This window comes from Lontra canadensis, unplaced genomic scaffold, assembly GCF_010015895.1.
Source record: "Lontra canadensis isolate GAN:19392208 unplaced genomic scaffold, GSC_riverotter_1.0 scaffold67, whole genome shotgun sequence".
NCBI classification, from domain to species: domain Eukaryota; kingdom Metazoa; phylum Chordata; class Mammalia; order Carnivora; family Mustelidae; genus Lontra; species Lontra canadensis.
Window position 1 is genome coordinate 561,584 of NW_022631061.1, and position 13,718 is coordinate 575,301.

The window sequence follows — 13,718 nt, forward strand, 5'->3', positions numbered from 1 at the left end:
ACTCGCGCCGAGTCCCGGTGTTGCCTCGGGTTTGCTCCAGCGGCGAGTCTCGGCGTCCCAAGCGCGGTGGCGTCGCTTGCCCCCAGGGGCCCTCTTTGCACGCCCCCTCCACGACCCGGGAGACCAGCGGGCCGCTCGCAGCCCCGGACCTGCATTTCAGAGAGCAGCCGAGCGCCCCTCCTCGCCCGGGATGCGCGGGGCGCGGGCCGGCGGCGGGCGTCAGTGCGAGGGGGCTGGACCCGGCGAGGGGAAGAACTTGTAATCGCTTGCAGCGGGACAATGCTGACTTTTGAACCTCTAACCACTAAGCAAACAACCCTTGTGCTCTCGCTTCACTGTCCAAACAGGGTTTATTGACAGGCGTTTCACAGCAACGCATAGCAACCGCGGCGGCGGCTGGGGGCGGACGTGTGGGCGCGGCCGGGCGCGGGTCCTGGCTCTCCTCCCAGCGCCGGGACTCCCCAGGAGGCACAGAGACCCGGGACCGGTCGCGGGGGGCGGGGGGCGGATAACCGGGCTTGAAACACCACCCCCAGCTCGGCGGACTCCCCAGCCCGAGGGGCGGGCCAGGCACTCTCCATCCAGCTCTGAGCCGGGCGCCCGCGGGCCCGGCCACCAGGGCAGCTTTCTCAATCCCGGAGCGGAATGCCACCTGGAAGGGCCGCAGAGCCGGGGACATGCTGCAGGCGCTATTTAGGTCTCGCTGCTTTGCTCTTCCTCCCGAGCCCTCGGGGCCACCTTCTGCTCCTGCGGGGGCAGTGATTAGGGCTCGAAGGTGCTTGTGGGAAGACCGACACGGAGAGCAAAGCCCTTTCCCCACGCCCTGCCTGCCAGAGCGCCCAGCTCGGCGGCTTCCAGGACCCAAAACCTCAAGGGCAGCAGCGCGGTGCCAGTGGATCGGCTAGATAACAAGCAACTACCACTAAAACGGTCTCCTTATAATAGGTCTTGAATTCTTTGCGAAGTGCGGGAAGGGGGTGTGGGTGTGGGGCAAGGGAGGCAGTTCCGCAACACACGGCAAGGAGTGGAGACCGACAAGGGCTCGTAGAAATGCCCAGTTGATTCACAGAAGACTATAGTCCTGGAAATGTTCCCTTGAGAGAGCAGAAAACACAACACTTTTACTAAACGCTTCTGTTTAACTAGCTGGATTGTGGGACATCCCTCCGGTGAAGGGAATCACTGAGGAAGGGGATGTCTGCAACCGCATCAATGTGCATTTGATGAGATGTCAGGAGGGGACTCTCTCACCACCACCACCACCCCCATAATTCTCCACAGCTTGGAAGCAGCTGACCATTCAGATGTACATTTAGCCCAAAGCCACCCCAGGAGAACCACACATTCCACAATCCAAGGTTGGGCTCAGGCTTGGGGGCAGGGAAGGTCTTAGAACCTGCTCCCTCAGGCTTCTGACGCTCTGGGGTAAAATGAGTTTATCCAGATAACCTTCTCCACCCCCCTCCCTGGTTTTTCTAATACTAGCTCGCAAGTAGACATTTCATATCTTAAAAAAAAAATAATAATAATTCCAGAAAAAATCTGAGGATGATAAATACAGACTCTGAAATCTGGAAAGCTCATTTATCTCTCTCTCTCTCTCTCTCTCTCTTTTTTTTTTCTTTTTAGAAAAAAATTCAACTGTGTTCAAATAACCCCCACTTCCCTTCACTGTATCACTTCTCTCCCCCATGGAATCAGGCTTTTTAAATGCTGGCTTGGATGTTGCACAGACCAACAACTCAAACAGCAGCAACAACAACAAAAACTCCCCTTTTTCATCAGCCCCAAGATTGTGAAAATGACAGGAAGTCCAGGTTGGCTCTGGCATTTATAGCACTGACATACATTCAGCCCAGAGAAGCTCTGGTGACAGGCTTTCTAAACAAGGCCCTGTCCCGGGCCCTCTTGTCAGGCCTGGAGCCCCATAACCACGCCCCTCACACCATACAGCAGCACATACACCACTCAAGCCTTTCCTGGTCTGGGAAGGGAAGAGAAGAAAGACAAAGACCTGGGGGTTCTGCAGTCTTTGGTAGGTCCAGGTTTCTATCTTAGCTGCCTCTGACTTTTGCAGTTAAAGCTTGCCTGCCCTTGAGGCAGGAGGGACCAGCTGGCCCTTGAATGGCTGGGAGTAGGCAGTAGCCATCTTGGCTGCAAGCGCTGGCATTCCCCCTGAGTTCCTCTCTTCCCTCGGCTTCAATCAGAGGTGTGTCCCGCAGATTTTGGAGGCCAAGATCTGCGGAGGTGGGGGCTGACGGCCTGTCTGTTTATTCAGTCCAGGCCAGGCTTCTGCCAGTACTAAATGAAGCCCGGTAGTCATATCCCATCTCCTCGCTGACAGAAAGTCAGACCAGCAGAAGTCCAAATCTGGGAGAATGTCTTCCTGGAGGCCTCCAACCCCACTTGTCCTTACTCCCGGCCCCCATTTTTCCTCTGAAAGCTAGGTAAGTTGGTGCACATTTGTGGTTAGGAGGGAAGGGGGTCTCTCCTGAGGATTCTAGCAGAGTCTATGCTCCTCGTGGCTCAGCCCGGAATCGCTCTGCTGCAGGCCACTGGAGGTCACTGGGTGACAGTGGGGTTTAACACCCCTGCCGCTGGCCCCAGAACCCCAGGGACGGAGCCAGGCACCGAGCCTTGCAGGGCAGACACAGGACTCAGGGGCTCCGGGACACTTCTCAGAGGGCCTGGCTGCGGCTGGGGCGGCTGCGGGGCAGGCGGTGGGCCTTGCGGGGGCGGTGGCTGCTGCTGCTGCTGCTGCTGCAACTTCTTCTTGTTGATTTTCCTTTCCTTGGCTCTGCGGTTCTGAAACCAAATTTTAACCTAGAAATGGAAGATGGAGAAAAATAGAGGGTGATGAATGAGCCGATGGAGGGGGTAAGGAACTGGTCCTCAGCCCCAGCTGCCGTATCTCCCTCTCCAGCTAAAGAAGGACCCTCTTGAACTCAGGGACCCCCAGACCTTCTCCCAGCCTTTCATCTGAGAGCTCGGGACCGCACAGAGCTGGAGCCCTTCCCGAGCCCAGTACAGCCTCAGGAGAGAAGAGCCTTCCTTCCTCCTTGCTCACCACGTTTTGTTCCAAAGCAGCCTTTATCTACAGCTTTACTGGAAGAGTTCAGAGTCTCAGAACCAAGGAAAACAGAAACTGCAGAGCATTTTCCACAACAAGCAAGAGAAGACCAGCGTGGATATAGTTCAAAATGCCAGCCTTTGGCCTCTCAAAATTAAACTGGAATGTAGTATTCCTCACCTCAAAGCTGAGAATGAGATGAGAGAGAGAGAGAGAGAGAGAGAGAGAGAGTTGTCCATTTATTTGAGAGAGAGAGAGAAAACACGTGAGTGCGTGGGGGGAGGGGCAAAAGGAGCCGGGGAGAGAGTCCCAAGTAGACTCCATGCAGGTTGCAGAGCCCCACATGGGGCTGGATCACACAACCACAACCTGAGATGCTTAACTGACTGTGCGACCCAGGCGCCCCCTGAGAACGAGATTCAGTGTGCAGCCTCATGGCAGTGGATTCTGCCTTTTTCTAGACCATATAGAGTGTTCGTGAGTCAAGCCTCACTCTAGTGTTCATGGGCCTTTAAAAAAAAAAAGATTTTATTTATTTATTTGACAGAGAGAGAGATCACAAGTAGGCAGGGAGGCAGGTAGGGGGCGGGGAGCAGGCTCAGAGAGCCTGATGCGGGGCTCGATCCCAGGACCCTAAGATCATGATCTGAGCCAAAGGCAGAGGCTGAACCCACTGAGCCACCCAGGAGCCCTGGGATTGGGGTATTATATTAATTTTTCCCCAGGTATGGTACTGGGCACAAAGAAAAAAGGTCTTTAAGTCTTCTTTCACCAAAATAGAACTCCGGATTAAACTACTGCTCATATTTTTTTTTCTTGCACCTTCTGGGTCCCGGAAAATAGGAGAAAAAGAATCAACATCCAAAAAGACAACTAGAGGTGGAAGGAACCTTTTCTAAAAGCATTTGGAAAGAAATACTCTCCATCCTCCTGATTGATTGATTTATTTACTTACTTACCTACTTACTTACTTACTTATTTTTTTAAAGATTTTATTTATTATTTGACAGAGAGAGATACAGTGAGAGAGGGAACACAAGCAGGGGGAGCAGGAGAGGGAGAAGCGGACTCCCTGGATCAGGGCCAAAGGCAGACGATCAATAACTGAGCCACCCAGGAGCCCCTACTTACTTATTTTAAGTAAGCTCTACACCCACTGTGGGGCTTGAACTCAACAACCGTGAGATGGAGAGCTGCATGCTCTGAGCCAGCTGGCGCCCCTCTATCCTCCCGCTTTAATCTGCTCACAGAACTAGGTAGATTCTGGGGCCCAGCTTCTAACTCTGCCTGAGGAACCCTCTGCCCCCTCCCCCCAACCCGCCGCCAGGGACCAGGCCCTGGAGGGAGCAAAACGGTTCCCACCTGCCTCTCGGAGAGCCCCAGTGTGGCGGCCAGCTCGGCTTTCCTCCGGATGGTGATGTAACGACTGTAGTGAAACTCCTTCTCCAGCTCCAGCCGCTGGTGATCCGTGTACACCACTCGGTATTTGTCTTTCGTCCTGGTTTTCACTGAAGAGGAAGGAGAATTAGGGCTGAGAACTGCAAAGCGGCCCATCAGTCATGGGTAATGACAAACCTCCCTAACCCAAGGGCCATTTCTCTTCCTCCACCACCCCAGGGGGCCAGGGTTTGGCTGGTTCCTGCCGGGCCTGACAAGACCCCCCAGGGGGTCCTGAGGGGCGGGTGTGAGCCTATCCAAGACAACTAAACTAACCTTGAGGTTAAGTGGTTTTTAAAAATGAAGAAAAACTAAAACCTCATTCACACACGATAACAGAACCCAACCACCCTTCTGGTAAGCCAAATACAGTATTGGAGCAGGCCAGGCCCAAAGGCAAAGGGGACAGAATGGAATCTCCAGAGTCCTGGGAGTGCTCAGATTTTCAGGTGTGCCGGAGATGGAAGCCCGCCCTGAAAACAGCTGGGGGTGTGGGTATGCGCTGGTGGCAATGTTACTTTCTGTTCGCTTTATTAAAAGTGGAAAGAGGAGTGCCTGGGTGCCTCAGTACTTAAGTGGCTACCTTCAGCTCAGGTCGTGATCCCAGGGTCCTGGGATAGAGCCCCACATCAGGCTCCCTGCTCAGCAGAGAGCCTGCTTCTCCCTCTCCCCCTCCCCCTGCTTGTGTTCCCTCTTATGCTGTGTCTCTCTCTGTCAAATAAAGAAATAAAATCTTTAAAAAAAAAAGTGGAAACAGGGGGAGGTGTGCAGGAGCTGACAGTTTCTCTCAAGTCACCAGAAACTTCTCCCAGGCACACTAGGCCCATCTGGTGGAATTCTGAGCTGGGGTTTGGCAAGCAGAAAACCCTCCCCCCAGCTCCGGGGACCACTGTATACCTGGCTGAACCTGGTTTGGCATTTGGCACTTTTTCTTTTTCAATCCCCCATTTATTTCTGCTACAAACTCTGCCAGAGTTATCCAGACCAGTGATCTATGCTCATTGGATTGAGTCAACATATTAAACCTCAGATTGATTGTTTCACTGAAGGGCCTTGACAAATAGTGCCGTCGCGGTTGGAGCAGGCCCGAGCCTGGCGTCTGCACCGGGTCTGTCCTGGGTCTGTCCTGTCCTCCCGCAGCCCCGGCGGGGAGCTCTTCCCTCCTCGTTGGCCCCAGGTTCAGGTCTTTCTGCAGCCCGACAGGTTCAGTCGCCCGGTGCCCAGTCCTCCAGGAAGATCTAAAGGGTCTGGGAGTTTCTTGGAGGTGTTTAATGCCCCGCAGGCCTACTTTGTTCAGGTAAAAACCCTTTGCAAACCACAACAAAAGCGCCCTGGGAAGATACAGGCCGGATCAGAGGGAGCTCCCCCGAGCCGCTGAAAGGGGAACACAGTCGCAAACAATGCAGGACAAGGCGATCTTATCAAAGAAAAGCCCTTTCAATGCCTTAATAACAACCGCATTCTGTTTGAATTACCACTACTGAGCAAATGGCGGTCCCGGCTTTCATCCCCCTCCCCGCCAGGCGCATTAACATAAACACGGCCCGGCAGGCGCATTTGAATGGCGCAGCGGCCCCGACCCCGCGGCTGCTAAGAAAGTAAAGGGAACTAACACGTTCTGAGAGCTTTCCGAGTGGAGGGCGCGTTTACACGCGTTGCCGCCTCAAACCCACTCGAGGCTGCCAGCGGTAGTCGCCCCATTTTACAGATGAGGAAACTGAGAGTCGGACGAGGTCATGCAGGGAGTATCAGGCGGGGTTGGAGAAACTGCAGCCGGGGTTGGAGCCTAAAGGGCACCCCCGGGACTTGGGAGCAGGGCGCAGAAAACGTTCTCCGAGCTGAACATCTCAGCAGCGGTGTTCGCCTTGGGGTGCTTGGGATCGGCTCTTGTTCCAGTGCTCCCCTTTCAGTATCCGGGATGCGCCGGGAGCGCGGTGACCAGGACCCCTGTGCGCTCTGCGGCTTGCGCCCCAAGGGCCTTGGAGGCGCCCCGCACCCCCTGGGAACCAAGGAGGGGGCTGGAGGAGGGGAGAGATGAGAGGGACTTGTGAGAATTCATTATTGACTGCGAAAGTCACCACCCTCTTTCCGGGCCCTAAAAGAGACAATGGCAGGGCTGGGAAGGTGTATATCAAAGCGGGCAGGGCCGAGGACCAGCCCCCTAGCCCCTTGACAGATGATGCTCCGCAGAAGAGTCGGGCACTGGCCCGCGGGCCTCGGCCTCCCTACATTAACATCACAAGGGCGCCCGGCGCCGACTGCGGCCTTGCCACCTCTGCGCGGGACATCACAGCGGCCTCTCATCTGCTGACCCCGCGGCCTGGGCTCCTGCGGCTCTCCTCCCTCTCCCCCTCCCGGCCCGGCCGGCGGCCGCTCTCCCCAGACGAACCAAAGGGCTCCCTTAGGGCCCCTGGTGGCTGCCAGTTGCGCCCCAGGCCGGCTCCGTAAGAGAGAGCCTTCTCTGAGACGGCGCACGGTTCAGACGAGGGCGCCTCCTCTTGGGGAAGGGACCTAGCCGAGGCTTCGAGGCTGGCCCTGTGGCCTTCTCCGTGGGCGGCCGCATTTCCCACCCGGCATGTGCCCAGTGACGCAAATACCGATGCCCAGAGACAGCCCCCAACGACTTCTCTGATTTATACGGCAGTAATTGGCTATAAACCTCTGCAAAGTGGCCATAACCTGCAAGAGGACAAGGCTGGGCCAGAAAGAAGGAAAGAGAAAAAAGCGGAAGTGCAGAGGGCTAGGAAGACTTCAAGGAGTGCAAAGGGACGCCAACAGGACTCTCTCCCACCACACCTATTCGCACTTCCTTCCCACTTTGACACAGAACCCAATACCAGAAGGGGCAGACCCGGAACTAATGAGCCCCCACAATCGGGCAAACCTAGGACATCTGCAGGGACATCTCCTTAGTCAGCTTCTTGAACACAGGCGCATGTGAACACACGTACACATACACCTCCCCCTACCCCACAACCCTGGAAAGGAAGGGTAGGGAGAGGTGATCCCTGTCTGGAGCAGAAGCTGAATCCTCACCAAGGATTCCTCCCCCCGCTTCCGCAGACACAGGAGGACTCCCATGACTTCTTAACCCTAGCCCCCCAGCTTCTGAATCTTTGCAAATCAAAGGTTCAATGAGGGGACGCCCTCCTTTCCCCTTAGTTCCTGGGGCCTTTGCTGCAAATGCAGCTTTTTGCCCCACGTCTTCCTACTCGCCCTAGCTCTTGAGATCCCTTGAATTGGCCCGAATGGTCGAACCTGGTCCCGAGCACAGCCTCACAGCCCTCCTGGTCCCCCCGGGCCACCATTCTTCTTGAGTGGCTCCGTGGCGTGGAAAGAAATGCTCTAAAGCCCGGCCGATGGAGTGCAGGGCTCCCTTTCCCCGGCGGCTCCAAGCCGCGCACCCGGTGCTAACGGTGGCAAGTGGAGGAGGACGCGCTCCTGCAGCGCCTGCTCCCGCCGACATTCCTGGGAGCGTCCCCAGAGCGTTGGGATGGTACGAATGAAGGACCGCTGGAGGGAGGAAGGTTCTCCTGCGCTAAACAGAACGCGGGCTGGGAGACCAAAATATCCACTCTCGCCCCCACCCCCTGCCTGCCCAGGCACAGTAGAGAAGCCCCGCAGTCGAGGCCCCCTGAATTAGTCTCCCGCCCCGGCCCTCGGGGCGCGGAGCCCCTAGACAGCTCTGGACGCCTCGGTCCGCCCTGGACACGCGGCCAGCCCAGCAGCCACCTCCTGCCGGGCGCCGCCACTGCCTACCTTGGCTTCCAAGGGACGGCTGCGCAGGCTTCCGCATCCACTCGCACAGGTTCCGCCGCTGGCCGCCGGGGGACAGCTGCTCGGCGGCGGCGGTAGCGGTGGGCCCCGGAGGGCCGGGATTGAGTGTCTGCAGCAACCCCGAGGCGCAGGAAGGCGCGGCGGCCGGGTGGTGCGGGTGGTGGTGCGGGTGGTGGTGCGGGTGGTAGTCGGCGGGGCTGCTGTAGCCCATGGCAGCGGCCGGGGAGCCCCCGTTGAGGCCGTGGGCGACGGCGTTGGCTGCGGCCGCCGCGCCCCCCGGAGCGTAGCCGTTCCAGTCCTCTCGGAGCGGGGCCCCGTAGGCGGCGGGCCAGGACGGCCCCGGGGACTGCGCGCTGTCCAAGTTCGCGGCCGCGGCGGCCGCAGCCGCCACATGGTAACCGCCGTAGTCCGGGTACTGCGGGGGACTGACGAAGTTCTGCGGGGCCAGGTTGAGGCCGCCAGAGTGGCGCACGGAGCTGGGGTACATGCTCACGTCCTTGTCCAGGAGGTAGCTCACGTACATGGTGGCGAGGGCCCGACAGCAGACCTCACCATGCTGCCTGGGGACCGACGCTGGACGCTGCCGGAGGGCGCGAAGGGGAAGGGGCGAGGCGGGGTGCGGAGAAGGGCGGCCGGCTGCGCCCCAGCCCGCGGAGCTCCGCTGGCTCCTCGCGGCGCTTCTGCCTCTGAGGCGGTCCCTCCCTCTGGCCTGCCTCCTCCCTCCTCCCTTTCTTCCTTCTTTCCTCCCACCTCCTTCCCACTGGGCTGCAGAGGCGGGGAAGACCCGCCACAGGCTGGAGTGCGGAGCCCCAGGCCGGCGGCCTTTCGTGATTAACGAGTGTTTACAAGACTCTATTAGTAATGACACAGACACCAATGGCTGGAGACGTCGAGGCGCAGCGCGCACCCTGCGCACAACCCCCCGAAACACGATTTGCATTTTAAAAGATAAGGGGAGGGGGGGAGCTCCAGAGACCCGTTCACAGCTAAATATTCAAACCTTTATTGTTAAGAGCTTCCTCCTTCCAACCTGGTGCACTTTAACCTCCAATCACAGGTTCAAAGAATGAAATCAAGAGACTTGCAAAAGGGAGGGGGGAGCTATCTTGGTGGGAATCTGGGCTTGGAGACTGAGTAGTAGCGTGTATGCATTTGCGGGGTGGAAGCGGGGGTGGGGGCGCATCACTAGCTCTTTTTATACCAAAGAGAAAAGAAAAGGGAACCATTACTTTGATGACAACGTTTTTGACCAACCCGGGAGAAGACGAGCTAAGCCCTAGGAGATGGGCCAGTTCCTGTCTTCCATGAGCTCCTGGCCAGAAGGACTCCGGGCCCCAAACAACTGTCACTGCTAATCGGTTATTCTCTTCCCCCATGGAAACTGCTGCCTCTCGCAGGACATAAATTATGACCCTAGCTTCAGGCTGCATCTCCGAGTTCATCTCACATTTGGGATTTAAGTTAAATTAAGGCAATTACTTTTTTTAAAGAGCATTTATATTCAAGCATTTATATTCAAAACAGTCCTACCAAGGAGCCTGTGGTAGAAGTCAGACTAGTGGAGGGCAGTAATGAGGGGGGGCAAAATGGGGTCGCTAGAGTGCTGGGAAAGTTCTGGGTTCCTGAGCAGGGTGTTGGTGACACAGCATGTTGTCTGTGAAGATTCAGCGAACCTACAGGTACATGTTTATTTTACTGAAATCAGCGGCTAAAAATCAAGGAAAAAAGAGCCAGAATGTGTACCCTAGATATATGTCATATAATCACACCTTTGTCTTAAAAACACTTTCTGCTTTACAAAGTAAAACAGTATAGAAGGAAAATTGTCTTTCATCTCCAGGAGATGGGAAGGGAACCCGGGCTGTTCCTAATGATTGCTTCTGAACAACTTCGAGTAGGGAGGAATTGAGAAAGTCTCCTCCTTGGTTTCGAAGCACTGTGTCAAGGGGCCCGGAGCTCGGTGGCCCCTGTGGGGACCTGTGTTGCGCGGCCTGGATGGGGAACTGCCCCAACGGGAGCGCAAGAGCGAAGAGATTCGTCTTGCGCACACGCCCATCTGGGTTCAGCCGCCACAGGGAGTGAACCGCGGTAGTCTTCCAGCCCTTCTCTCCAGGCCCAGCCAGCGCTGCCAGACTAGGATCTGAGGATCGCAGCGGCCGAGTCCGTGGCCTGGGCAAGACCTCTGGGTGGCCTTGAACGGCTCTCGGAACCAGCTCATCTCCAGAGCTGCACTTGTCGATTCTCATTGTGAAGCACTCTCTGGTATTTGTCACTTCACCTTCTCATCTTTGGAGCCCTTCTTCCAGCGCTCTTTATCTCCCTTGATCCTCACGTCTCCCGAAATGGGTAACAAAGCTGGTGTTGGCCTCTCCTTTTTACAGATGACACCCACCAAAGTTGCAGACTGGAGAGAGGCCAGGCCCAAGGAGGATCTGAACTAGCCCAGGCCTGTGGGATCTCCTGCTTGCTGGTCCCTCCGGGCCTTTGCCTTTCCTAAGGAGGATGATTAAAAGTCAGGGCTCAGTGGAGGGTCAGAGAGCTGAGCACTCAAGAGGTGGGAGCCAGGAGCAGGCTCTCCATGTGGACCTTCCCACCTGGACCAGATAGCTGAGTGTCACTGGACCTCTCAAGAAATAAAATAGGAAATACATCGCATATTATACATGTGTATATATGTATATGTATAAATACATTACAGAACCCAAATCACTGAGCTGGGGGACAGGGGGAGAAAGGGGGAGTCTGTAATCCTGATGAGAATGGGCTGAGAATGTGGGAGGTTACATGGTGGGCATTGCAGACTTTTGATCTACCAAACATCTCCCTCCCCTTCCTGGAGACACAATTCCTCTTTCTGTCCCCCACAACCCCCTCCCCAGCCTCAAGCTCTGGAAGCCGAGGCCCAGGCTCAAGCCTGTGTCTTCGGAATGTGGGCATTCTTTGGAACAATCACTTTATTGGGGACAGCCATTCCCTCCGCCCTGCAGTGGCCACTTCCTGCGTTTTTATGGCTCGGCCGCCGGCCGCTGGCTAATTGTCCCGGTTTTCCAGCTGTGTCTCTGTGCTCTGCCCCCAAGAAAGGGTTCTGGCCTGCCCGCCCAAATGCTTTGGGAGAAGCCGGGGTTGCTCTGGCCCCAGGGGTCATGCCGGGCCCCAGTGCTGGCTGGACCACAGGTAAATCTGAGGCTCCTTTGGGTTGCAAGTGCTGGAGAAAAGAAATCGTGGTGAAAAAACAATTGGTTTTCTTCATGGAAAATGGGCCTGCAGGCAGTAGCTTGTACCCCCCACCCCTCCCCACCCCTGCCCCCAAGGTCCTGGATCTAGGCTGTTTGGCGAGGGAAAGGAGCCTCTACTGATGTCCTTGGACAAGCTCCTCAGATTGGAAATGTCCCTTCACATCCAGCTGCCCTCTCAAACAAGAGGCCCAGGTGGGCCCCCAGAGGTAGGGCAGCAGGAGCAGTCAGAGAGCATTGGAAGGTGGCTGGCTGCTGAGAAGGAAGCTTGCATGTGTCTTTTTGTCATGATGGCTTAGCCTCTGGTGGGTCTTTGTCAGGTGCCTACCCTCTGGAGGCCTGCTCTAGATGGGACTCTGCCAGCCTTTGGGTGCAGATGTGGGCCCTGGGAGGATGTTGGCATCACCTACACAAAGCCCCAGGGGAGAGCTTTCTCAGTCCTGGACCCAAGGTGCTTGGCAGCTTTCTTAGAACCATGTGGCCTGAGCTGAGAACTGCCTGGGATAGTCGTCCCCAATTTCTCTGCTCAAGGTTCCTTTCCAGCCAGTACCTCTGGTCTCCAACTAGCTGCCCCAGCAGAGAAGCCTTCAGCAGATTGCTCTGGAGGAGGCACTGGTGGTAAGCTAGAGGCTGGAGTTGGGCCGAGGCAGAATGTGACCCCATGGAACCAGAGCTAAAGCAAGCTTTTAAGGGTAGGAGAGGGTGGGAAGAAAGAGACCCAGGTAAATAAAGCATCAGGAATACTACAGGGCAGCCGCAACTCGGTTATCAGAGGGACGTCTCTTTGTTGCTAACATTGTAAAGGCCATTCAACATTCCTTGGAGAGGGTCAGGGCTTCCAGAATTCTGGTTGTTGGCAAGGGCAGGGGCGCCGGGCTAGGGTGGGGCGGGGGAGCTTGAGGCACAGGAAGGGGCGGGCTGCTCCTCTAGGCAGATGGGACACTCCTTGAATCCACAGATCATTGACAGGACTCTCTCCCTGCTCAAAGGTCCCCAGTGTTTGCTCCAGCTTGGGGGACCCTCCTTTCCCCTATATTTGTAGCTCCTGAAAACTGGGGCGCCTGTGATCCTTGTAACCTGGATAGGGCAGGCCATCTCTGCCCACCTTAGCGTGCTGGTCTGCTTTTGGAATCCCGTTCAGATCAAGGGAATTATCCAAATAGTGCAACATTTCTGTTCTCCCTCTCCCCCTCCGCACAGGAAACCCTCACCCTGCTCTGACCTGGATTCCCGGCATAATTAAGTAAGAGTGGGAAAGAAGAGAATGTGGTTTGATACAATTGGTCAGCTTGGCAATATACATTGCTGAGGAGATCTCTACTTAATTTGGTGTTTAAGGAGTTCTTCAGTCATTGCACCCAATTGGCAGCCCCCTGCACAAAGAAAGGCTCAATAATGGGTGGTTTGACCGCAATACCCCCTCCCCTGCCACGGCCCACTCAGCTAACATCTCTGGGAAGGAAATCGATGGCAGTGTCCTTTCTGTGGGGCGTCCCCAGAGTCCATTGCCCGCTCAGTCCCATCAGGCCACAATGGATCCCCAACGCGTTCGTTCTGAACAACAGGGAGGGCCGCAGCTGTCCACAGCTGCCCAGGCTTCCCTCACAAGAGCAGATGTCCCTTGTCCCCCTCAGAGTCAAGAATGTTCCCCCACCCACCCTCTGAGGCAAACTGAGTGTCTGGGCTTTTCTACCTGAGGAAAAGTTTCTGAATTTGTGGGAGGTCTTTAGTGGACTAGAGTTTTACCACTCAGGGGAGAGGGGGCAGGAGCACGGGGGAAATCCACTGCCTTATTTGTCTCACAGAGGAATCCAAGGCTTTCTTATTCCAAGGCAAGGAATTTACAGTTTTCATTATGCTCTTCTATCCATATTCTTGAAGCCAGGAGATTTAGGAAAAGAAAGAGCCTCAAGGGGCGGGGTGATATTTGGGTATAGAAATCCAGTTTTGCTCATTGGGTGAATATCATGAAAATAAGTGATGGTGGCCTGTTTTCATTCTTTCTTCTGAAATTAGAGTCTGTGGTCAGTGTGGGGTTATTGTATAACCCATTCTCGTTCTGTGTGACGGATGAGCACTGAGAATGATTTAAAGTCCCTCAAGGGAGGGCCTTGGGGACTCACCCCAGGAGAAAAACCCTTGATGCTGAGGAGAATCGGGCTCCCGAGCCAGCAGCAGCTAAACGTTATCACTTGGTCTTG

At 55.8% G+C, this 13,718-nt stretch overlaps 1 protein-coding gene across 1 annotated transcript; it reads right to left on the reverse strand.

Moving 5' to 3' along the window:
• Positions 1 to 2,562: 2,562 nt before the first annotated feature.
• On the reverse strand, positions 2,563 to 8,807 carry CDX2 (caudal type homeobox 2). The gene is made up of 3 exons (XM_032879939.1): positions 8,267 to 8,807; positions 4,433 to 4,578; positions 2,563 to 2,823 (listed from the first exon to the last, which is right to left on the reverse strand). The coding sequence occupies exons 1-3, from the start codon at positions 8,805 to 8,807 to the stop codon at positions 2,563 to 2,565; spliced, it is 948 nt and encodes a 315-aa protein (XP_032735830.1).
• Between the last annotated feature and the right edge of the window lie 4,911 nt (positions 8,808 to 13,718).

Excerpts from the sequence above, each read along its gene's own strand:
- CDX2 (XM_032879939.1), bottom strand. The coding sequence starts at position 8,807 with ATGTACGTGAGCTACCTCCTGGACAAGGACGTGAGCATGTACCCCAGC. Across the intron at positions 4,579-8,266 it reads GCCGTCCCTTGGAAGCCAAG|TGAAAACCAGGACGAAAGAC; the intron begins GTAGGCAGTGGC and ends CTTCCTCTTCAG. Across the intron at positions 2,824-4,432 it reads TGGGGCTCTCCGAGAGGCAG|GTTAAAATTTGGTTTCAGAA; the intron begins GTGGGAACCGTT and ends TTCCATTTCTAG.